At 37.6% G+C, this 23,999-nt stretch overlaps 2 protein-coding genes across 6 annotated transcripts in view; one reads left to right on the top strand and one right to left on the bottom strand.

The window, feature by feature from the left end:
* Positions 1–23,999, bottom strand: part of CDC123 (cell division cycle 123) — a 174,137-nt gene that overhangs the window by 103,923 nt on the left and 46,215 nt on the right. For 2 of the 3 annotated variants that reach the window (XM_001363530.4, XM_056799447.1), the window contains exons 2-3: positions 13,972–14,295; positions 9,481–9,552 (exon numbers count right to left, since the gene is read on the bottom strand). In XM_001363530.4, coding sequence (XP_001363567.1) covers positions 9,481–9,552; positions 13,972–14,045 — 146 coding nt within the window. In that variant the 5' untranslated portion in view covers positions 14,046–14,295. Of the gene's footprint in view, positions 1–9,480; positions 9,553–13,971; positions 14,296–23,999 lie in introns of those variants that run through there. The other variant, XM_007503959.3, reaches the window with a different exon arrangement.
* Positions 14,452–23,999, top strand: part of NUDT5 (nudix hydrolase 5) — a 28,014-nt gene continuing 18,466 nt past the window's right edge. Inside the window, exon 1 of one of the 3 annotated variants that reach the window (XM_056799449.1) lies at positions 14,452–14,591. The gene's annotated coding sequence lies outside the window, so the exon portion shown is untranslated. The remainder of the gene's footprint in view (positions 14,592–23,999) is intronic. The other 2 variants (XM_056799450.1, XM_056799448.1) reach the window with 2 other exon arrangements.

Below are 23,999 nucleotides of genomic sequence, written 5' to 3'. Positions count from 1 at the left end.
AGACCAACTGGTAAAATTTTGTAGATAATTTAAGGAAAATTATATAAATTAAAGGTCATACATCAGGATAGCTTTAGTTAACTAGATTTAATCTTTAGATATTAAGAATAGATCAGTGTAGGTTCACCCTGGGGAACACAAAGCAGTCCCTTACGGAACACAGGGGTTTGGGGTTATAGTTAGAAATCTTAGTGTTAGATTTGATAGATCCTACTTTATTTCCACCTTTGATCCTGTCCTTGCTTCTTCTAGTAGAAATAAGTAATAAATATAGTTGGATTAAGCTGTGTCCAGCTAGTTAATCAACTACCTTCCACTAGAGCTCCCTGACAGCATCAGTCTATCAAATCAACTAACCATCAATATCTCAATAAGATCAATATTATACATAACAGGTGGAATTATGGACATAAAACAGCACCAAGATGGTTGTGACAGAGTATAATAGAAATTGAGTGGAGGAATATTAGTTCCTGTTGTGAAAGGGAATTTAAAACTTCCTTTTATTTTAACTTAATCAATCAAGAACTTGGAGTGCCCCTCCTTTCACACTTACTCAGCCAGAAACATGAAGATCCTTTTACAAGAAAGCTCTCATCCTCAAGAAATGGGAACTGGATCCCACAGGCACTGCCCCCAGGGCAGTGCCAGGAAAATTAAGAAATTATGATTGGTTCCTGAGATGTGACAGACCAGCCCACAGCAAAAGGAAATAGAAACCAGAGAGACAGGAAATGATGTGGGAAAAGGACTTATATAAGACGAGACCTAAGAGTTGAGATTCATTCTGCATTGGGGATTTCGGAGTTGGAGATTCTGAGTTAGTGGCTTGAGGAGTTTGGCTTCAGTGACTCCCTTGGGTTAAGGAGACCCTGGCTGGAGGCACTGGCTTTTCAGCACTTCTCCTGTCTTTCGTGGGATGTTCTCTTAGGTGAGACTCAGTCGTTGTGGCATCAGAACCTTTTGGCTGGTGAAAAACTTGGCTGGAGACACTCTCATGGGCTGGTGAGATTTGCATTCAGATTCACACTAGTAGTCTGGAGGCACTTGGATCCAGATTTAGGGTATTTAGCTAGGCATTATTTTCTACCTCCTTCCTACATTTCCCTCTCTTTACTATCTCTACTTTGCTGTAATAAAGCTACAAAAGCTGCTAACAGACTCACAGTTTAATTTTTAATTATTATAAATAACAACCATAACTTTTTATAACTCTTAATTTGACCAAAACCAATTTTAACTCGCTATTCTAAAGAAATATTCTTTTGAAATGTTTGTGTTAAAGCTAGCAAAGTAAAGAATTAATGTTAACAATCCAATCAATGGGTATCTACCAAATAACAATGTACAGGGTACTAAACTAAGCATTGAAAAGGATCCAAATATACAATCTTTGGGAGTAACTCGGTGGCTCAGTGGATTGAGAGTCAGGCCTAGAGACAGGAAGTCCTAGGTTCAAATCCGACCTCAGACACTTCCCAGCTGTATGACCCTGGGCAAGTCACTTAACCCCCATTGCCTAGCCCTTACCACTTCTGCCTTGCAGCCAATATACAGTATTGACTCTAAGACAGAAGGTAAGGGTTAAAAAAAAAAATTTATATATATATATATATTTATACATCTTTGTTATAAAGGCCTTTCCTCATTTCTCTTCTCCCTTTCACTGCCAAATCTCTTTAGTGGGTACTCTATAATCACACTTAACCCATTTGTTCCTTACTTCTTTAAGAATAGTTTCCATTTTCATCACACTACAGAAATTCCTTTCTCAAAACATCTCCAATAATCTCCAAATTCAATGGCTTTTTTTTTTTAAAGAACTATCTAGGGGCCCTTTAGACTTTCTACAATAAGCACTCCTGTGATGTTCACAGTACACTACTCCCCCCAAAACCAAAAGATGACACAGATCCTAGCAAGACCATCAATACACTTGCCATCATATTGCTCTCCAAGGTTATCCTGTCCCATATGTCTCTGGTCATACAACCGGTATTGTGATACACTATACCTTTCTCAAGCCATCCTCCATGTGGGTCTGGCTGAACTGATAGAATATCTCATGAAAATCCTGAGAGTGAGAGGCTTTAGCTTCACCTCCATAGCTGAGAGAAAAATTGTGTGGACACCAAATAGCTATGTCAAATTACTCTAGACTCTGAGAAAGAAACAGTCACTATTGCATCCAGCTTTTTTTTTTTTTTGGGAAAAGCGCTATCTAACATTGTCCTATGTGAGTACATATATTGTCTTTGACTTTAAAGCTCTATCCTGGCCTCCTTTTCTGCCTTCTAGCATATCAGCAAGGAGATGTGAAATCAAAAGTATGATGAATCTGGGCCCTGAAATGTGTACCAAAAATGCTTTTAAATAGATTTTTTTTTTTTGGTCAAAAAGTAGGACAGATTAAACATGAATTGGCTGGGAGGAGGAGGAAGAGACAGAAAGAGAAGAAGTTGGCATATATTTGGCATTTGGGAGTACCTGAATCAGGATTTAAAAACCTGAAGGTGATGAGCAATCTGAATATGTTGGAGGCAAATGTCCCCAAAGTTATACAGTGCTTCTTTAGCACCCTGACTATATGTTGTTATTGGTTTTCAACAGTCATTTCAAATATTATATAATATATTTTCACAGGCTTTCCTACTCTACAAAAGTAACTTATTACACAAATCCTGACAAGGGACCAGGAGGGAGAAAGGTAGTAACACTGCATACATAAATTTTTGTTGTTATTCAGTCATTTCAGTCATATTCAACTCTTGCTGACCCCATTTGGAGTTATCTTGACAAAGATACTGGAGTGGTTTACCATCATCTTCTTCAGCCCATTCACAAATGAGGAAACTCAAGCAAATGGAATTAAGTGACTTATCCAGGATCACACAGCTAGTGAGTGAGGCCAGATTTGAACTCAGGAAGAGAAAATTCCCTGATTCTAAGCATACTGCTTTATCTACTATGCCACCTTGATGATCAATATGTAAATTATGTAATCCTTTACCAAAAAAAAACCTTTTTTTTAGTTTTGTTAATATTCTACAAAGCTTTTTCTTTGCTTTAAAAAAATTATTATTAGTCACAATGATATCTTTCCTTTCCCTTCCTACCCCTCTACCTAATTCAATAAGATTGGTGCCAATACTTGAGGAAAAAGAAGAAATCTGTAGCACTGACTTAAGATCAGTTGGAATAGGAGTACAAACATTAAAGAATAAGTAAGGGATTCTATTTCTAGACTTTTACCTCCAGTCTCTACGCACCCTCTTTTAATAATCTCATCCATTCCCAATGGAGATGCTATCACCACAATACAAGTAATTCTGAAATTATAATTATTTTTTTGCTCCTTATCTTCTCTCACAAGCTATAAAAACTTCACCTGAATGTCCCATTCTCACCTCAAGCTCAACATGTCAAAAACTAAACTAATCTTTTCCACTAAATTTACTTTTCCTTCTGAATTCCTTGACTTTGCCAAAGCCAATCATCCACATTCATACCTGGATTCTGAAATACAAAAAGAATCCAGAGGGGGCAGCTAGGGAGCTCAGGGATTTGAGAGCCAGACCTAGAAATGGGAAGTCTTTGGTTCAAATCTATGCTTAGCTCCCTAGCTGTGTGACCCTGGGCAAGTCACTTGGCCCCACTGTCTCCCCTTTACCACTCTTCTGCCTTGGAACCAATACACAGTTTTGATTCTAAGATGGAAGGGAAGGGTTAAAAAAAGAAAATTAAAAAAAACAATAAAAAAAAGAAAAGAAAAGAAAAAATCCAGAAAGGTGAATAAAATGGCATTAACAAGGCAAAAAAGCATAAGATATGTTTGAAAGAGAATGCCTAAACTAGTTTGGATGAAATAGAGGATTTGTATAGGTAAGCAATAGTAGAAAAGGCTGGAAAAAAATAATTCTGATTGTGGAGGACGATGGAAGATCAGGCAAAGACTACATCTTTTCTATAGCAAAAGAAAAATGAGGGGGCAACTGGATAGCTCAGTGAATTGAGAGCCAGGTCTAGAGATGGGAAATCTTAGGTTCAAATCTGGCTTCAGACTGTTCCTAGCTGTGTGACCCTGGGCAAGTGACTTAACCCCTCTTGCCTAGCCCTTGGCATTCTTCTGTCTTAGAACCAATATACAATAGTGATTCTAAGATAGAAAGTAAGGGTTTAAAAAAAAAGAAATAAATAAAATGAGATATTTAAATGGTTTGCTTTGGAATTTAATGGCAGATTAATAAGAGACTTATAACTAAGTAGAAATAATAACTGAGGATTTTACCTTCAAAACGGTTTCTAATTTCCCACTACAGAATTTCATTTACAAACAAAAATAAGTGATATGGCCCAATATGGAAATTCATTTTCGTTGACTATGCCTATGTGTTACAAAAGGTTCCTTTTTTTAGTGTTAAATAAGAAGTAAAGAAATAAGTACTCATTAATTTAAATGAAATATTAATTTAATAAAAGGAAATGTAGCAGAAAAAAAATACTTACATTGCTTTATATTTATGATGACTGTCCTCAAAACTTTCCTTTCAAAAACTCACTCAGCAGCCAATCAGTATATGAATGAATGAATGAATGAGCATTTTTAAATATACTTACTAGGTGCCTAACATTGTGCTATACACTGGAAATATTTATAGGAAATTGAACCAACCCCTGTTCTTAAGGAACTAGCATTCTATTTAGTAGAGACAATGAATATAAGCAGATTTGACTTCAAGGCAAATGGGAAAGCCTAATGGACCTTAAGGTATACCCCAAAAAGCAGATGGCAAGCTTCAAGATTCTTTAGGGTATATAAGTAGTGTTATAGTCAAATTAAATTCTAAACTCCAGTCCTTCGTTTTCACAGAGTTTATTAATATTTACTTAAATAAGAGAATGCAGACAGATAGAAGAAAAACAATTCTAACTAGCCATTTGATTGCTCTCCACATGGCTTCCTTAGCCACTTTTCTTTTGCCACACACCGGAGAGAATAGAGAGCACTCACTTCCTGGAACCCCCTCTTTTATTCCTTCTCTTCTACCCCAGATCCATATCCTAATCCTTTCCGGTCCAGGTGCTTAGGTCACTGACCCATGACCTACCCTCCAGTGAGGCAGGACCCCAATGCGATCCTGGGAGAAGGCTCCCCTCACACAGTAGTTCAGAGGGCAAAGCCTAGGGATCTGTAAAACATATCGGCAGGGCAGATGGCTAGGTCTACTAGAGAATCTTAAAGAGCAATGGCAAGACAGATGGTAAAGTTTGGTGGTCCCCCATCTTTCTGAAAGGATTGTAGCTGGTGACTTCCTATTCATCCAGGTGGTGAAAGCAGATATGCCACAGATCCATAACTGTTAGAAATGAAGTAGTAGGCCAAAGGCAGGGCTCTGAGTGACCTTCCTTTAAAGGGAGATAAAAGGTCTTGACCTTCCTCAAGTATTTGAGATAAAGGTCAGCATTGGGGAGGAGCACTGCAGAAAAGGGAGAAGTTAGATCTAGGCGATAGGAGTGGGTAAGGAAAAAGTTCTCTACAGTCAGCTCCTACTGGGTCCATTGGAATGTGAGTGGCTGGTAGGCTAGTCAAGATGGAGCAGGGAGAAAGGAGAATCAAAAGAGAAAAAGAAAACTAGAGACCAATATCCCTAATGAATGCAAACACAAAACTCTTGAATTCAGTGCCCACATCCTGTCACATATATTTTATTTGCTGATTGTTTTAAGATTTTATTTTGTTTGTTAAATTCTGTTACACTATGTCACTTTATGTTACTGTGTTTTGGCAATTAGTTATATGTGCTGTTACATTGTCTTTATTTGTACCTCCCCATATGACTGAACTGGAGAAGATACCATTATAAAAGTACCTTTGAATTGTTTGTAACAAGACGTAAGGGTCCATTTAGTAGCTGAAGTAAACTGCTATAGCACTATTCCCTACCTCCACATTTATAAAAATGTAATGGATGAGACATATAAAGACATGCCTTTTACAGCTATTTCAGTCTCATACCAGAGGAGTTGGAAAGGTTTCCCTAGAGGGCTTGGTACCCCTGGATGGCTCCCAAGAGGGAGCATTTCCCATGAAGCCTAGTAGCTTCTGGATGGTTTTTAACTCTTTAGCTTAATCTACCTCCACCAGAATGATCTAGATTCTTGGTAACATTTTAGACCCAAAAGGTTTTCTTGAATTAGCTGCTATACTGCTGTTTTTAAAAAAAATTGTTTTCTCAGTGAAAATTAATGTAAACTGAGTTGATTGGTGTATCTGTCAACACCCTCCTCAGGGGGACTGTATAATATTCATAAAATTCTAGTTTTATAAAAGTTAAGAAGCTTGCTACCTCCCAGAATTTAGGAAGTGAACTACTTGAAGAAGGTGCCATGGAGATGGCTACAGAAACCTCACACTACACTGAAAGATTGAAAATGAACTTTGGGATGTAGTGAAATTGAACTGTGGGGGGTTGTCACACATTTATTCTGTATGTATACTCTTATGCCAAAGGGGACTGCCACCTAATTGGCTTTTTGTCAATGTGCCTAGCAATCATTGGTTTTGTTCTCTTTTTTATCCCCAAATTATTGTAATTTATAAGTAGGTTATGTTTACGTGATCCATTGGGAAGACTAGTCTCCCAAAAGATCCGGGGGGGGGGGGGGAGGATTGTGTAATTAGAATCTGTTACCTTAAAACTACGATCCCCAGCAAAACTACGATTAATAACACCCTACTCACTTTCTGTCTTTAGGTGTTGACGTAGACAGGATATAAATTGGGTGTAGCCCCGCCTCTTGCTCTCTTTCCTTCCTATCTAGGCTTTGGTAGAGTGGCGATTTTTGAGCAGGCAGAAAAATTTAATCCCGTAATTCTACTTTGTCAGATAATAAACTTTTAAAAAGTAATACTTCAAGTATTGTAATTAAGTTAAATCATACAGGAGAGATATTGAGGGGAGACAAGCTACAGATGTGAAATGCTACATGCATTTTCAGATGAGGTCACTATTCTATTAGTTTTACTTATTTGTTTTATGTCATCACAAGAAACTTCATATAGTAGGTATGTGATCTGGATCTAATATATGTTAGTATAATATAATATTTCACTATGTGAAAAAAACATATCAATAAATTATATTAAAAGAGGAGACAGAGAGAAGGAAGTTCTTCGCTCCTTAGAGACACAGGTTTACTTCTGGGATATGGATGTAGACAGGATAGGACAGGAGAAAGGAATGACCTGGTCCCCTTAAAAGCTGGGGGAAGCGAAGTAGCTCAGTGAATAAAGGCCTAGACTTTAAGACATGAGATCCTTGATTCTAATTCAGTCTCAGACATATCTAGCTGTGTGACCTTGTAAAAGTCACTTAACCGCAACTGCTTAGCCTTTACTGATCTTCTGCCTTGCACCAACCGATTCTAAGACAGAAAGTAAGGGTTAAAAAAAAAGTTGTGCATGCTATATCCAGAAGCTGCCCAGTTATAGAAAGAACCTTAAGTATAATCCTCTAACTGTCCCATAGTTATTTGTAACTAAAACTCTATTCCTAGTAACCAGAATTTTATTTTTCACATGTAGTAACTGAAATTTTTTTTTAACAGATGGAGTTACTATACTCTTCATATACCATCTGCTCTACCAAGATGGGCTTTGTTATGCTCTCTCCCTTTTGTATTTTGATCTGACCTGCCCCTAAGACAACCTAAGAACTCCTAGACCTTGCCATCTACCCTGCATCAACATGAGACCGTGTGTGTGTGTGTGTGTGTGTGTGTGTGTGTGTGTGTGTGTGTGTGTGTGTAGGTGTGTGTGTGTGCTGTCTCCCTTAATTAAAATAGAAGATCCATGAGTGCAAGGATTTATACTCTTAGTTCTTAACAAGGTGATTGGCACATAATAAGAGCTTAATAAACCCATGGGTTCTTTTACTTCTTCACTTATTAAATAAATAATAACAAAAATGCATACATAAACCCTCATTTTTAATTACTTTAATTGTCTTTTTGACTCTGAATTGATTAATCTACTGAGTATAACAATATGCCAAAACTTTAAAATTATCTTAATGACATGATAAATATTACTGAAATTTAAGTAAAATATCTTGGAGAAATATACTAAATATAGAAGGCAATTACCCTAAGAAATTTACATAAAGGACATTTTGGGGAGCTTAATTAATAACAACAAAATTATGAAACTACCATTCAGTTTATTAACTTCTGGAAAAACCTCATTTGTTAAGTATTATCACCCCTTCAAAGTTTGTATGATCCAAATTAATAAAGCTGTCCCAGAAGAGGATGTAAAAAAAACACATCTTAACATTTACTATATTAAGATTCTTAGCATAAGTGATTCTCCTTTTTGTAAAAAAATTCTAAAATAATTTCTTCCCTTAGTTTTTAGTCTCTTTTAAACAAATCTAATTTAAAATTAGTACCTTTTCCAAGACCTCAAAAAATTAAGGATTCTTTCAATATGCCTTCAATTTTGGCATATCATTTTTATTTTGTATATTCGTTTTACTTATTGAATCATTTGGTTTCCTAGTTTATAGCATATACAATGCTTGAAAATAATGAAATTAAATTCTTTTTTTTTAAAACCCTTACCTTCCATCTTAGAATCAATATTGTATATTGGTTCCAAGGTAGAAGAGTGGTAAGGGCTAGGCAATGGAGGTTAAATGACTTGCCCAAGATCACACAGCTAGGAGTGTCTGAGACCACATTTGAACCTAGAACCTCCTGTCTCTAGGCCTTGCTCTCAATCTACTGAGCCACTCAGGTGCCCCCTGAAATTAAATTCTTAATAAAAGGTCTATAAGTTGGAATTACCTGTCACTGTAAAACATAAGTTAAAAATACAACCCAGATGTATATTCTCAGAAGGTCCATTCACCAAATATGTTGGGAAAACCAATTCTTTTTGAAATAATTAATATTGATACATTTCTGAGATATCAGAAATATCAGTAACTTTATCAAAATCAATAATTTTTCAACTGTCATGTTGCTTCTGCACACCACACATCATCAATGACCCAAAATGGGTAAGAAATGACAGTAATATTTTCCCTTTACTTAATCCAGATGAAAGTATAAGGAATAAAATTGCAATGGACTATAATACCATGGCCATAAAATCCAAGGACACACAACTTGGAGGGATTTCAACAATTCAGGTTGGTATGGTACTAAACAGCCTCATTTTATAGAGAAACTGAACCAAGGTCCCACCATTCATAATTAGAAAGTAGAGGGAATTAATAAACTGTTCAATGTAATAAAGACTTACTATATAATTAAATTATATAAGTCATCATATAATTTAGTATAATCAATGAGTCATAATATAATTAATCATTATGTAATTTAAGATTAGTTAAATCTTAAAATGGTAAATGTCATGATTTAGTTATTTCTAAGATCTTAAGATAATTTAAAAAGGCAAATCCAGCTATACTTTACCTTCCTGAGACCACCAGAGTTCCATCATCAAGTAAATAATCCTTCACATTCTGAGGCAGTGGAAGAATGACACTTTTAAAAAAAGGAAGGGAAAGGCATCATTTAGAAAGATAAAATATAACAAGCACTAGGTAAATAGCACAAACCTTCCTATTTGGAAAACTACACATCCCTCTTACTTTTCAACAAAGCATTGAAGATAGTAAAGCTACATATGATAACACTAAATATTTAACCTAAGAAGCATGAATATAAACATTTCTTGCCTTAACTAAATTGAATTCTTCTAATCACCATAAATATAGAATCCAGAACAAAATTATGAAAGCAATAATAGTAATCATGTGTACAATATTCATAATGTGACCGTAGGAAATTGCCAAGTACAACAGATAGGATATTTGATACACAGCAGAAATAGCACAAGGGTGAACAATATTCAACAATCTTATTACCAGACTATACTGCCATTAACAGATAAAATGAGGTGATTTGAAATACTTTCTTTGTAAATCCTTAAACACTACATAAACACCAGTGGCTATCAGCTGTTGCCAAGGCCAAAAAATTCATTACCAAGTAGACAGTCTACTAGTGAGTAATGGGCTACTCAAAAGCACTAGGAAGAATGACTTTGACAATGCAAGTGAAAAGAACAACAAAACAAGTCAACACTGAAACTATGATGACCAAGCTTGCTCTCTGCAAACTGATATATATATAATAAGCTTCCTTTCTTTTTTTAATCCTAAGCCATATTTTCTAAGCAATTTTCACCATCTGTTCTCCTATGCTCACCTTCACAATAAAATCACTGAGTATTAAAAGTATAACATTGATTTAATTTGGGGGAATCTTTTTGAGTTCATCACAAAATTTCTCTATTATCATATTAGCTGCAACAGTTGTTGAAGAACAAATAAATTCTTTTCATAGTGGTCTTTTGGCAAATATTCATTGTATACATGGGATAAAAACATGTCCCGTGAAATGTTGGTTTGTGGTCCTTTAAATCTACATATAACTGAGGACAGTTGTGATTTTTCTTTATTTCATGTTTCACTGCCAAAAAATTCACTAGTCATCAAGATAGTGGTAAAAAAAGTCTCTCCTTACTCAACAAGATCCTCCCTTGATCTTTCCATCTATAGACTTATTATCTCTTCTGTCCTTTGTGCTTAAACTGCTAGAAAGGCTATCTATCTGGTGCCTCCACTTTCCCCTCTCTAGCTCTCTTAACAATCCATCTTCCAATCCCAATATTCCATCAAAACTGCTTTCTCTAAAGCTATCACTGATCCTTTGACTGCCAAATCCAAAGGTCTTTTCTCAATCCTCATTCCCCTTGACTTCTCTACAGGCTCTCTGACACTGTTAATCACCCTCTCTTTTCCTTGGTACTCCCTTCTAAATGTTTAGAATAATATTATTTCCTGATTCTTCTCCCACCATCTGTCTTACCTTTCTCAAGTCTCCTTTGCTGAATTCACATCACACACTTTAATCATGTGTACCACAGGGTTCTATCTTAAGCCTTATTCTCTTCTTTCTTTATACCACACTTCATTTGGTGATCTCATTAACTCCATTCATTTTAATTATAATTACCATCTCTATGTTGATTATTCTCATATCTACCTATCCTGCCCTAATCTCTCTGCTAAAACTTCCAATCTCACACCTACAATTATTTATTAGGCACCTCAAACTAGGCCATCCATAACTGAATCATTCTCTTTCTTCCTCCCCCCCTCCCCAGTTTATCAATTAAACAATAGCTGAATAAGTTAAGATATATGAATGTGATAGAGTACTATTATACTGGAAGAAATAATGAAGAGCTATTCCAATTCTAAAGGAATAATGATGAAACATGCTATCCACCTCCACATATAAAGTCTGATGGACTCAAGTATATATTAAAATGGTATTTTTTCCTTTCTCTCAACATGATTAATGCCAGAATTTGTTTTGCATGACTATACATAATTGTCTGTATATGGGTTTTGCTTTTCTTGCCATCTCAACAAGTAGAGGCAAAGAGCAGAAAGAGAATTCAGAACCAAAAACAAAATAATTTTTTTAATGAGGCATCAAAGAGGGATTTTATATTAAATTCTTTTATCACTATTAAATGTATTTGAGGAGCAGCAAGGTAGCACAACAGATAGAGTGCCAGGCCTGAAATCAGGCCTGAATTCAAAACTAGCCTCAGACATTTCCTAGCTGTGTGTCTTTGGGTAAATCACTCACCCTGATTGCCTAGGCCAGTGATGATGAACCTTTTAGAGACCAAGTGCCCAAACTGCAACCTTCACATGTCATGTGAGCCTCACCTCCTTACCTCAGATGGGGAGGGAGGAAGCATTCCCACTGGTATGCTGGGCAGAGGGGCGAGTGACATGAGAAATGTTCCCAGGAACTTGGAGAGGGGAAGGACAATGGCCCTCTCCAGAACATGCACCATAGGTTCATCAACACAGGCCTAGGCATTGCCACTCTTCTGCTTAGTTGATACTAAGACAAAAAATAGAGGCAGCAAGATGGCTCAGTAGATAAAGAACCAAGACCAGAGACAGGAGGTTCTTCTGTGTGACTTTGGGCAAGTCATCTAACTCCAGTTGCCTAGTCCTTATTGCCCTTCTGCCTTTGGAACTAGTACTTAGTATAGACTCTAAGAAAGAAGGGGGAAGGAGGAGGGAAAGACACAGAGAAAGAGAAGGAGAGAGAGTATGTGTTTATTTTTAATGTTATCTGATCAGATTTGACTCAACATTCCATCCTACCAAGATATTTTTGGATACTGAGTCTATCTTCCAAAGTGTCAGCTACCCTACCTAGCTTTGTTTCATCTGTAAAATTTGATAAACAAGTAATCTATGTCTTTATTCAAATTGCAGATACTAAATCATACAGGACCAAATACAATTCTCTGGGAACCAGAACAAAAGGTTTTATTCAAAGATGTTATCAAACCATTTATGATTACTTTATGAGTTAGGCCATTCAACCCTTTCAAAATCCATCTAAACTACATTTCTCTTGGCAACAAAAACAGAAGAAACTATCAAATAACTCACAAAAAAAAATCTAAAGCATCTATATCTACATTATTACCTTGATCTACCATTTGAAATCACCCTGTGGAAACAAAGAAAAGGAAAGGAGGAGACTTCTTGAATATCTTTGTGAACAATTCTTCCTTTTCTAAATGTTCACTAACCACTGAAGTAAAGCTCACTGACCTAGTTTGTAGGCTCCATACTGTTCCTTTTAGAAAAATGGTAAACACATACCCTTTTGCAGTCCTTTGGGAGAACTCTCTCTAATGCTAACTCATTCACTGTGTCTTCACTAAATGTAGGTATGAGTCTCCTTCAGTGGCTCTTTTCTATTCACAAACTGTAAAGTACTTTAAATGTCAAGCTGAAGAATTTTTAATGTATCCTAGAGGCAAGATGAAGCTTCTTACGCAAAAATGGCACACTTGGACTCCTTAGAACCCATAGCTCACTTCAAGGTTCAGCTCAAATACCAGAAGCTTTTCCTTATTTCTCCAGTTGCTATTCTTCCCCCTTTGTGTATTTATTTTTGTATATATTTATTCTCTGTTTACTTACCTGTGAACCTGTATGCCAAGAGAATGTAAACTGCCTGAGGGAAGAGACTATCCTTTGTTATTTCTATTCCCAGAACTCATTACAGTACATAAAGTAGGTATTTAATAAATTTTTGGGTACAGTAGCAAGGATTCCTTTTTCAAATATAGGTTATTCTCTTCAGAATCTAAAATTCTGTAACCTGAACCTCCAAAGAAATCAAACTAGTGGGAGAGCAAACAGTTGTTAGCAGCACTGCAAAATCTGGAAAAGGTCCCTTGCTTTGGAAGCTCTTCTACTTCTTGCTTAAACTAGTCTTTTCTCTTCCCTCTCCCCTATCCCCACCACTCATTCATAGCTTTCTTTCTATTTTGCAAGTTGTTGTGACATCAATTATCTTATTGCATTGCTGTAAAATAGGCAAACCAAGTCTAATCATCTCACATTTGCAGATCAAGAAACCTAAATTTAACTTTTTTCGGGACACATAATAAAAAGCCAAATCTTAATAAGGAACCTGGGTATTCTGACTTCCAGTCCAACCTAAACATCTGTAAGTGGAGTGGTGGTCCTTACAACATATAAGGTCCTATCACTTTACAGTTCACAAAACGCTTTTCAGGGTCTCGGGCCAAGAATCGTTCTCCCCCTCCCCAACCTCATCTCGTCCCTCAAACCGAGCTAGCATTCTCCCTCCACCTCGCCCCCCCCCCCCCCCCACACACACACACCCCTTCCTCCCCACTATAGCTCTAACCAAAGGCCAGGAAGGCCAGCGTCCCTCTCCACCCCAGGAAAGAAGATCCACTCTTACTTGCTCAGGGGAGGAGGGGATGAGGAGATGAGGGGGCGGAAGGGTCAAGGTACCTGCCTGTACTCTATCTTTTCTTACCTCTTGATAGTGAGGTTCCTGAAGAGCGGATACCAAGCGGAGAACTGACAGTGGAGCACCTGCTCCTTCTTCATGATGCCACTGCCACAGCCGCCTTGGATTTTGCTTACTTTGGTTCCCTCCAGCCGGAACGACTTTCCCGGGAGCCCCGAAAAACCAACCGGACAGTTTTGTTCGAGGACCCTTCCGGTCTAGTGGCTCGGAGAGCAGAGGAAGCGGAATGGCAGAGATGTAAGAGACACGTGGGGAAGGAGCTTGGGTGTGTGGCTGCTTATAAAAATTCTACGAAGTACGTGCAGTTTCTGTCAGAGGCTTTTTGGAAAACTGCGAAAAAAGAAGATAGAAAGACTCACTATCCTGTTTACTCATATCCGTGTCACTCTGACCCGGAAATAAAAAGGTCTCAATACCTTTCCGCCACTGCCCGCTCTTCCCCCACCGCCCTCCTAGACGGGTTTGTACGGGTGCCGAGAAGGCAGCCCGCGCGCACCGTCTTCCAGACTCGGCTGTGACTTGGACGCTGGTACAGGCTTCGCCTGCAGCTGCAACTCGCAGCGCTGCTTTCCTCCTGTGCCCTCCCCACTGGGACGCTCTTTCCAGGACCGGACACCTCGGGGCAGGTAATTCCAACCCCGGCCAATCGCTGCACGGGGTTGTCTCCGGCGGTCCGAACTGAACTGAGTAGATGTGCTTGCCCATTTTGGGGCTAATACTTGAGGAGAGAAGGAGGGGGAGGAGAGGAGAGCCTCAAGATGCTGGAGGGAAAGATACGCCCTTTAAAATGCCATTTCGAATCTCTGGCGCTAAAGGCTAATTCAGGGTTGGGGTCACATCTGGACCACTTCAGGAAAGCAGTTGTTGGAGGAAAAGGAGGGTTAGCCTTCTAATGCAGGAGATAATCTCTCCCCTTCCTCCACCCACCCCCACCCCACCCCTCGTCTCTGCACCACCACCTCCGGGACTTGCTCTTCGGGAAGTCTTTGACTTTCGTTCAGTTGAAACATCCATGGCCCCATTTAATCTCTAATTTTACCGCTAAATGATTTGACTGAAAGAATGGCTTCAAAGATACAAAATTGCAAAACATAGTTTACAGGCAGTAAGTTTTGCTCTATGGGAAGTTTTGTATGGGTGACTCAGATTCCGGATAAGCTCACATTTATTTGCATAGTGTTTGCCATGTGCCAGTAACTGTGCTCAGCGCTTTGCAATTATCTCTTTTGAGCCAGTATCTCATCATTGTTTGGAGAACAGAAGAAGGGTTAAACTTAATAAACCGATTTAATTCGTGAGAAACCAAAGCCTTACACACCGTACTCACTCCCCTCAACCCCCAATTTTTTAATTTTATTTGAATTAAGAATAATGTTATTTTAAAGCTCATAAAACAAAATAAAATTTTTCAAATTGTTATCTAACTGGACTTGGGTGGAAAAAAACTCCAGAAACAAAATCTCAACAACACTAAAAACCTGAGAAGTTATTTCCTTGTTAAAAATTCCCATGGCATATTGCAGTTATATTCTATCTCCTATTCCACTGGTACCCAAGTAAAAAAAGGAACTGTATCTAATTCATCTTTGTATAAGCATCCTCTTTCCACCTCCCAGGGCCTTTTGATAGTTATTCAGATATTTGAGTGAATGAGTAGTAGCTATAATTTGAAAATTCCTGCCAGGGTGAATTTTATACACTTAGAGAGGAAGGAGTATCAGCTTTTACACATCTGATTCAGACTTTAATCAGGAGTTAAATTAACATTCACAGTAATCAAATATTTGTTGATTGTGTATTCTTTAAGATGTGTATGGTTTCCATACTCTTTATCCTTTACATGGAGTTACTTTGTCTTTTTAGTTTGCCACAGCTTGGCACAGCCCTGCCAAATAAGTAGGTAGGGTAGTTTAAGGGAAAACATGATTTGAGACCTAGGGATTTTAAAACATTTGTGTGGCCTTGAACAAGTCACTTCTGTGCCTCAGTTTCCTTCTCTGTAATATGGAAAGGGATGGACTAGATGATCTCAAAGATTAGTTTTAACTGCAAATATTTTGAGCCTATAAGCCTTTTTTCCCTCCATAATATAATTGAAATAATAGCTTTTCTTAAAAGTTACGTTTGCCATTTATTAATGAGCAAGCATTTATTAAAGTGTTTATCACTTGCGCCAAGTGCGTTGTGCTAGGTACTAAGAATACAAAGAAAAATCCAAAATGGATCCATCCCTCAGAATTTGCATTCTAATAGAAGAGATAACATGTCCATAAATTGATATATTATAAGATATTTACTTAGGGAAGGGACTGGCATTTGATTGAGACAGGAAAAAACCAATTGCAGGTGATGGCATTTGGGCTGTTTTGGAGGGAGCCAGGGATTATAAAAGACAGAAATGAAGGAGAAAATATTCTAGGCAAGGGTAACAAGCAATGTAAAGGCACAAAAATGCAAGATCATATGTCATATTTGAGAGACAAGTAGTACAGTATGACTGGACAGTAGAGTTCATGGGAAAAAAATGTGTAAGAAGACTGGAAAGTAGGAAAAGGCCAAGTTAGAAAGAATACCAAACAGGAGTTTATAATTGATCCTAAGGCAATAGGTAATTACTGGAGTTTGTTGAGTAAGAAAGTGATAAAATATGATCATAAATGTGCTTTAGAAAAGTCACATGGGAAACTTGGCTATACTCTAAGCAATGCAATAATCTGGGACAATCCTGAAAGACTGATGAGGAATGCTATTGACCTCCAGAGAAAGAACTGTTAGAGTCAAATGGATGCATATCAAAGCATACTATCTTTCACATCAGTGTATTAAATGGTTTCATTTGGGGATTTTGACTTTATATGAGTGTGCTCTTACAACAGTAACAAATATGAAAGTGCATTTTGTATGTTAATAAAAATAAATTTTTCAGAGACTCTAAATCTGCTGAAAGGGACCTCAAACATCATCCAGCCCAACCTTCTCTTTTTGCAGATAAAAGAACTGAGGTTCAGGGAGATGAAATTACTTATCAAGGGCCACTTAGTAAGCAGCAGAGCTGAAATTAAAAGAGGTGAATTCCCAAGACCAACATTCTAAACTATGCCTGTTCTGCATTCAAACTGAGGCATTGCTAATATAAACAAAGTAAATGGGAGGTTTTCACAACAACTCTTGACATACATGTAGAGACCTGCCCACAAATTATACCATTTGGCTTAATCTTTCTGCTAAAATATAATAGACTAACATTTTTCATCTGTCCATATCATAGTAATATATTTATGAGTCATTCCCCTTGATTATCTTTATTACATCATCTCTTTCTAATTATGTTAGCAAAATACTTATTTTTTCTCCTTAGGACAGACTGTTAACTAATTAAATATTAAATTAAATCTAAATATTCCAATATTCTGTTGGAGTTTCTTCCTTTCTTCTTTCCCCTCCATACTACTTCAGTCAAAATATCAATTATCTAGCAGCTTAGTAGTATGGAAAGCTGTTCAGTTTGCTTCTGTACACCGGCATTTGAATTGCTTTGCCTTTTACTACATAACCTATTTTACCCCCTCTGGATCTCAGCTTCCTTATCTGTAAGCTAAAGGGATTGAACTAGGTTATCTCTGAGATTGTCTCCAGTTATGAATTCTAGGATTCTTTAACAGTTAAATTCTAAAATTGGAAAGGAGTACAGGAGCATCTGATCCAACCTGTCCATACTTCAGAGAGGCCACTGGTGGAGCAGTGGATAGTGGGGTCTAGAGTTAGAAAAACCTGAGTTCAAATCCCATCTCAATCACCTACTTACTGTATGACCCTGAACCAGTACCTTCACCTGTCTCAATTTTAATTTTCGCCTCATAGTAATATAATTACAGCACCTACTTCATAGTTGTGAGGTTAAATGAGATGGCATGTTCAATGCTTTGCAAATCTTAAAGTGCCATATAAATGCTAGTTATTGTTAATATTTTTGTTATACTCCAAAAGGAACACCCACTCTAACAGTCTCAATTTTTATTTTGTTTAAACCCTTTCCTTCTATCCTAGTGTCAGTACTAAGTATCAGTTCCAAGTTCTGAGACACACAGCAAAAGTGTCTGAGCTCCGATTTGAACCCAGATCCTTCCTACTTTTGACCTGGCTCTCTAGCCACTGAGCCACTTAGCCTTTGGCCTCTACCTTTAAAAGGCTTTGGGGGATGGGTAGACTCTTAAGGCATCCCATTCTACTCTTGGGTAGCTCTTATTTGCTGACAAGTTTTTCCTGATATCAAGCCCAAATTTACTTCTGTGCAACTTTCAGCTATTGCTCCTAGTTCTGCAACGCTGTGGCCATACCTAATCCCTCTTTGATGTGCCAGCTCTTCACATTTCAGTTCCTGCAACTACTCCTTATGTGACACAGATCAAGAATCCCTCACTATCTTTTGCTTTCTTCTAGATGCTCCCAGTTTACTAATAGACCTTTAAGTGGCTCCCAGAGTTAATCCAGTATTCCAAGAGAGGTCTGAACAGGGCTGATATCAGAAGGATGATCACCTGATTATTCTCAGAAGCTATAGCTTTCTATACAGACCAACATTCCATTAGATATCTCACTTATTACATCACAATGCTGACTCATGGAGTTTATAATCCACTAAAACTCTTGGATATTTTCCTGACTAACCAAATCTCTTTCAATACCTACCAACTTGATTTGTTTAAATCCTTGTTAAGACTTGATATTTATTCCAATCGAATTTCATCTAATACAGCCTAATGCTCTAGCCCAGTGGTTCTCAACCTTTCTAATGCCATGACCCCGCATTACAGTTCCTTATGTTGCAGTGACCCCAAACCAAAAAATTATTTTGGTGGCTACTTCAAAACTGTAATTTTGCTACAGTTATGATTTGGAATGTAAATACCTGATATGCATTATGTATTCTCATTGCTACAAATTGAGAGGTTGAGAACCGATGCTCTAGCCATTCATGATCATTTTGGATCTCAGATGTCATCCATTATGTTAACTACCCCTTGCTGCACCAGAAGGATTTTTTTCTACAGCATAGCTCTGACCATGTCACTCTCCACTTATATTTTAATGGCTCTCTTATCTCTAGGATCAAATAGAAGTTCTTCCATCTGGCATTTAAAGCTTTTTATACTCTGGTCCCTTTCTACCTTTTCTCTTAGTATTCTTATATGTGATTTCCCCTTCACTCTCTCCATGGAGCCACAGTCCTACTGGCATATTATTGTTTCTCAAAAAAGCACCTAATATCCTGCCTTATTGCTTTTTTATCCACTGTCCCTAATGCCTGGAAATGTTCTCTCCACCTCCAAATCCTAGAATTCCTGGTTTCCTCTAAGACTTTCTCTTTTTTCTTCCTTTTTTAAAAATAAAACCTTACCTTCTATCTTAATATCAATTCTAACACAAAAGAGCAACAATGGGCTGGGCAATCAAGGTTAAGTGATTTGTCCAGGGTCACATAGCTAGGAAGACTGAGCCCTAATTTGGACTCAAGTCCTCCCCAATTCCAGATCTCACACCAACATTCACTTTCTGCATAAGACCTTTCATAATAGCCTTAGCATCTATAGTGCCTTCTCCAATGTTGACTTGTTTATTTATTTGTTTGTTTATTTAATGTGTATGTTGTCTCCCCCAGTAAAATGTAAAATGTAAAATCCTTGAGGAAAGGTACTATGGTATTTCACTTTTGTCTTTATAGTCCCCAACCCTTAACACAGACTTAGTAGGCACTTAATAAATGGTTTTTGATTTTAAGCCCAGCAATTAAACCAGGTCTTAATCCATCTAAATTTTATTACCACTTATTTCATACTTTTACTGGTTTTCTAAAAGATTGACATGCTATCCACCTCCAGAGAAAGGGATACAGGCTCAGTGTAGACTGAGACTTTTACAGAAATTTGTTATGCTTAATTATACATGATTGTAACAGGTTTGTTGTTTGTTTTTTTATTGTTTTCTTAAGGGGGAAAAGGGTGGAAGGGAGAAAAGGAAGGAAAAGGTGGGAGGGAAAGAGAAAATAAAATTAAAGTCCAAGTATATTATATCCATAACATTTACCTTCTAGTTTAATAGCCTTGTCAAAAAGGAAATATGATGATTGTGGTGGTAGGGTCAAAGTCCAGACTTTGGTATTTAACTTGCTTGGTCAAAATGAAGGCTAGAGTAGATAAAGAAATAGTCAAGAGAAAGGGAGAAGTAGTTTGAATTTTCTTGAAGTTGCCATTTTCTTCTAAGATCTGTTCAGTGGCTAAAACCCAAATATTGTATAATATTAATTTCCTTTTAGAATTGCATACAGATCAATTATTCAGTTGAAGAATTCATTGAAAATAGAAACAAGTGGAATTTTCTTTTAGGTCAAATGTTTTGTTTACTATTGAGATTGATGGAAGTTTCCATCTCAAAGGAAGATACTTGCTATCCATTGAATTGAATGTATATCCAGAGGTTACCCAAGTAGATTTGTCTCACTAATGAGAGATAAATCCAGTTCTTTTCTCAAGTCTAATGGACAGGTATAGTGTCAACAATTTTGATGTAAATTTGTAGTTCTTTGCTTAATTTCCCTGGGAGTATAAGATAGGATTAACTTTCCCTTTGTCTACTTTTGAATTAATCAACAGAAGGAATACACCCCTACTTAACCCTAAAGTAAGGGAAGTCCAAAATCAAAAACACTCCCACTTAACACCCAAGTAGGGGAGGTCCACAAGTCATTTGCCAAAGTGGGTGACAATTCAGAGGGGACTGACTTCCCCCTGAAACCATGCTAAGCAAATTTAAAGTCTGCAGTTGGGCCCCATAAAGTGGAGGAAGGAAGATGAAGAAAGCATTATAAAAGCCCTAAACTTCCTGTCCAAACTCACTTTCTTCTTTGGACTTGACTTTGGAGGAGCTCTGGTTTGGAACCTCAACTTGAATTCTGACTCTGGATTGCTTCTGGTAAGACTGCTCTTGGATCTTCCCTTTGGACTACAATATGTATCAGTGAAAAGGCTAACTCCTTTCCTGGCTTCTGGAGAGATTAGTTTCTGAAGAGGCCTCTCCAAGATGGTGGTTATTCACCCACTGGGTCCTTCAGCTAAAAGGTCTTCTGACTGAGGGCTAATCAGCCCAGCCTGAGTTGAGCCTGGCACTGGAGAAACATTAGTCATAAGCTAGGCTGCTTACTCTACCCTCTTTCGCATTCCTCTCCTTTACTCTTTCTCTCTATTTTGTAAATAAAGCTGCTAAATAAAAAGTCATTTTTACTTGAGTTATATCGGCGACCACATTCTCTTATATTTAGACCAACCTTAAATTTTGATCCCTACATATGCCATACTATGAGTATATGAAATCTTAGTATCCTTTCATGGTTCAATAAAATTAGGACTTTTTAATAGAATAGAGTATACCCTTAAAGAGATTTGCTTAGTAGAAGAAAAACATGATTTATCATTTGTTTATATGAGTATAGGATTTGGGTTTTTTGTTTGTTTTGATTTTTTTTTTACCCTTACCTTCTGTTTTGGAACCAATTGCTTCCAAGGCAGAAGAGTGATATGAGCTAGGCAATGGGGGTTAAGTGACTTGCCCAGGGTCACACAGCTGAGAAGTGTCTGAGACCAGATTTGAACCTAGGACCTCTTGTCTCTAGGCCTAGCTCTCAATCCACTGAGCTATAGGGTATTGATTTTAAAATATTACTCCTACAAAAATGAGTAATATGGAAATAGGTATTGAGTGATAATACATGTATAAACCAGTAGAATTGCTTGTCAGCTCCTGGGAGTGGAGAGGAGAGAGCGACAACATGAATCATGTAACCATGGAAAAATAATTTAAAATAATTTTTAAAAATAAAAGGTATATACTTAGTAAATACATTTAGGTTCAGTGACCATTGTAATTTTTAACATGGTAATAGTGAGATGGAAAAAAAAATCCAACTGGCTTTGTTTTTTGTCTTCCCCAAGCTATAATGAAGTAAAATTAAGGATTAGTTAATTTCTTAAGCATGTTTAAATATCTTAGGTTTTCCTAAGGAACATGAGAAACTTTATGACATAGGTTTCATGAAAATAATTGGAAAATTCAGAGGCTAATAAATGGGGGAAAAAACAAGAAGTTTATCAGTACACTTTGTCTCTAAGAAGGCAGCCTTATGTGGGATTAACTCTGCCCTTGTCTATTTTTAGCTAATCAGATCAAGAACTTAAAAGTACCCCTACTTACTATTAAGTATGAGAGTTCACAAGTCATTTACTACAGTAAGTGACAACTCCAAAGGCCACTGCCCCACCCTACCCCCATGTTGGGCAGTGCTAGGCAAGTTGAAAGACTGCCATTGGTTTCTGTGAAGAGCAGAAGGGATGTGGGAAGAGGACTATTAAGAAGTCCAGAACTTCCTGTCCTCCTGTCTTTTTTGGAGGACGACTCCTTTGAACTTCTCAGGACTTCTGGCTTGGAGAGCTTCCTGCCTTTGTGGCTCTGCAAGATCCTCTCTGCTTATTGGCACTTTGGTGGGACACTCTCTTCAGCATGAGTTCTGTGGAGAGACTCTTTTCCTTGGATCCTGCATTGGCTTGCTGGTGAGTGACTCAGACTTCCATATGGAGATTAGAACTTTGTCAAGGAGCAAGCTGAATTTCATTGAATCAGCACTTAGGGTAGGCTAGGCAACTCCTTACCTCTTTCCCTCCTACATTTCATACTTCAACTCTTTCTCTTCCTTGTTATAAATAAAAGCTGATAACAGTTTTAAAAAGGCAGGAATCTCTCCAAGCTAGAAGTCCCAGCGGTGTCTTCAGCCAGGGTTCCACCAACACAACCTCCTCCAAAGCCAAAGCAGGAATCTCCACAACCAATATTTCCAACTGCCAGGAAGGGAATGCATGCTAAACCATGTTGGTCTCTTTTTATACCCCTTTTTTCCACATCACTTCCTATCACTTCCTGTCACTCCTCCATAGAAACCAATGGCAATCTTTCAATTTGCCTTGCACTGCCCAACATGGGGGGAGAGGGGAGTGCAGTGGCCTTTGAAGTTGTCACTCTAGTGACTTGTGAACTCTCATACTTAATGGTAAGTAGGGGTACTTTAAGTTCTTGATTTGATTAGCCATAAATAAACTAGTCTCCCCAATGAATCATTTAACATATACCTCTAAAGATCTGTTAGCTAAAGGTGCATACAATATTGCACTTTCTAATAGGAAACTACAATAGTTGGAGATAAGAGGGAAATAGGAGAGAGAGAACAAAACCAATGATTGGTAGGTTCATTGATAAAAAGCTAATTGGGGGCAATCCCCTTTGGCATAAGAGTTTGTATTCAGAATAAATGTGTTCAACCTCTTGATCAGTTCACTCAATACATCCCAAAGTTCATTCTGGATCTTCTGATGCAGTGTGGGTTTCTTTTAGATTTCTTTATGGCACCTTCTCCAAACAGTTCGTTTTCTTGATTCGAGGAGTTACCAATCTTCTTTTCCTAAATGTAAACAAAGCTTAGAGAGATGCAAGATTCTTGGGTCAGTAAGAAGACAGATGAAATTCAGTTTGAGGTTGATAGTAACAACTTCTATGCTTCTATAATGCCCTGAAAGATTTTTATGGGCCAAAGACCCATAGTGCATCTCGATTACTCAGCACTGATAGTGCCACATTGATCATTGATAAGGACATGATCCTGGAAGGATGGGATGAACACTTCCATAATATTCTTAACAAAACCATTTATCAGTCAATGCTGAAGTCTTGATGTATAACACAAGTTGAAGTCAATCCCTCTAGCTGAACTTTCAACTGAAAAAGAAATTTTGAATGTAATTAGAGACCTCTTCTATGGCAAAGTGCTGGGTGCTGATTCTGTTCAACAGAGATTTATAAGGCAGGAGGTCCAGTGCTCATAGAAAAGCTGATTGATATCTTCTGGTATTATATGGCCAGAGGAAGTTACCCACCAGGAGATCAAGGATGCCTTCTTGGTCCAACTCTATAAAAGCAAAGGAAATAGGTTGTCC

The sequence above is a fragment of the Monodelphis domestica genome, chromosome 5 (genome assembly GCF_027887165.1).
Source record: "Monodelphis domestica isolate mMonDom1 chromosome 5, mMonDom1.pri, whole genome shotgun sequence".
NCBI lineage: Eukaryota > Metazoa > Chordata > Mammalia > Didelphimorphia > Didelphidae > Monodelphis > Monodelphis domestica.
Note: the sequence above shows the minus strand (reverse complement) of the source record. Positions and strands in the feature narration are given on the sequence as shown.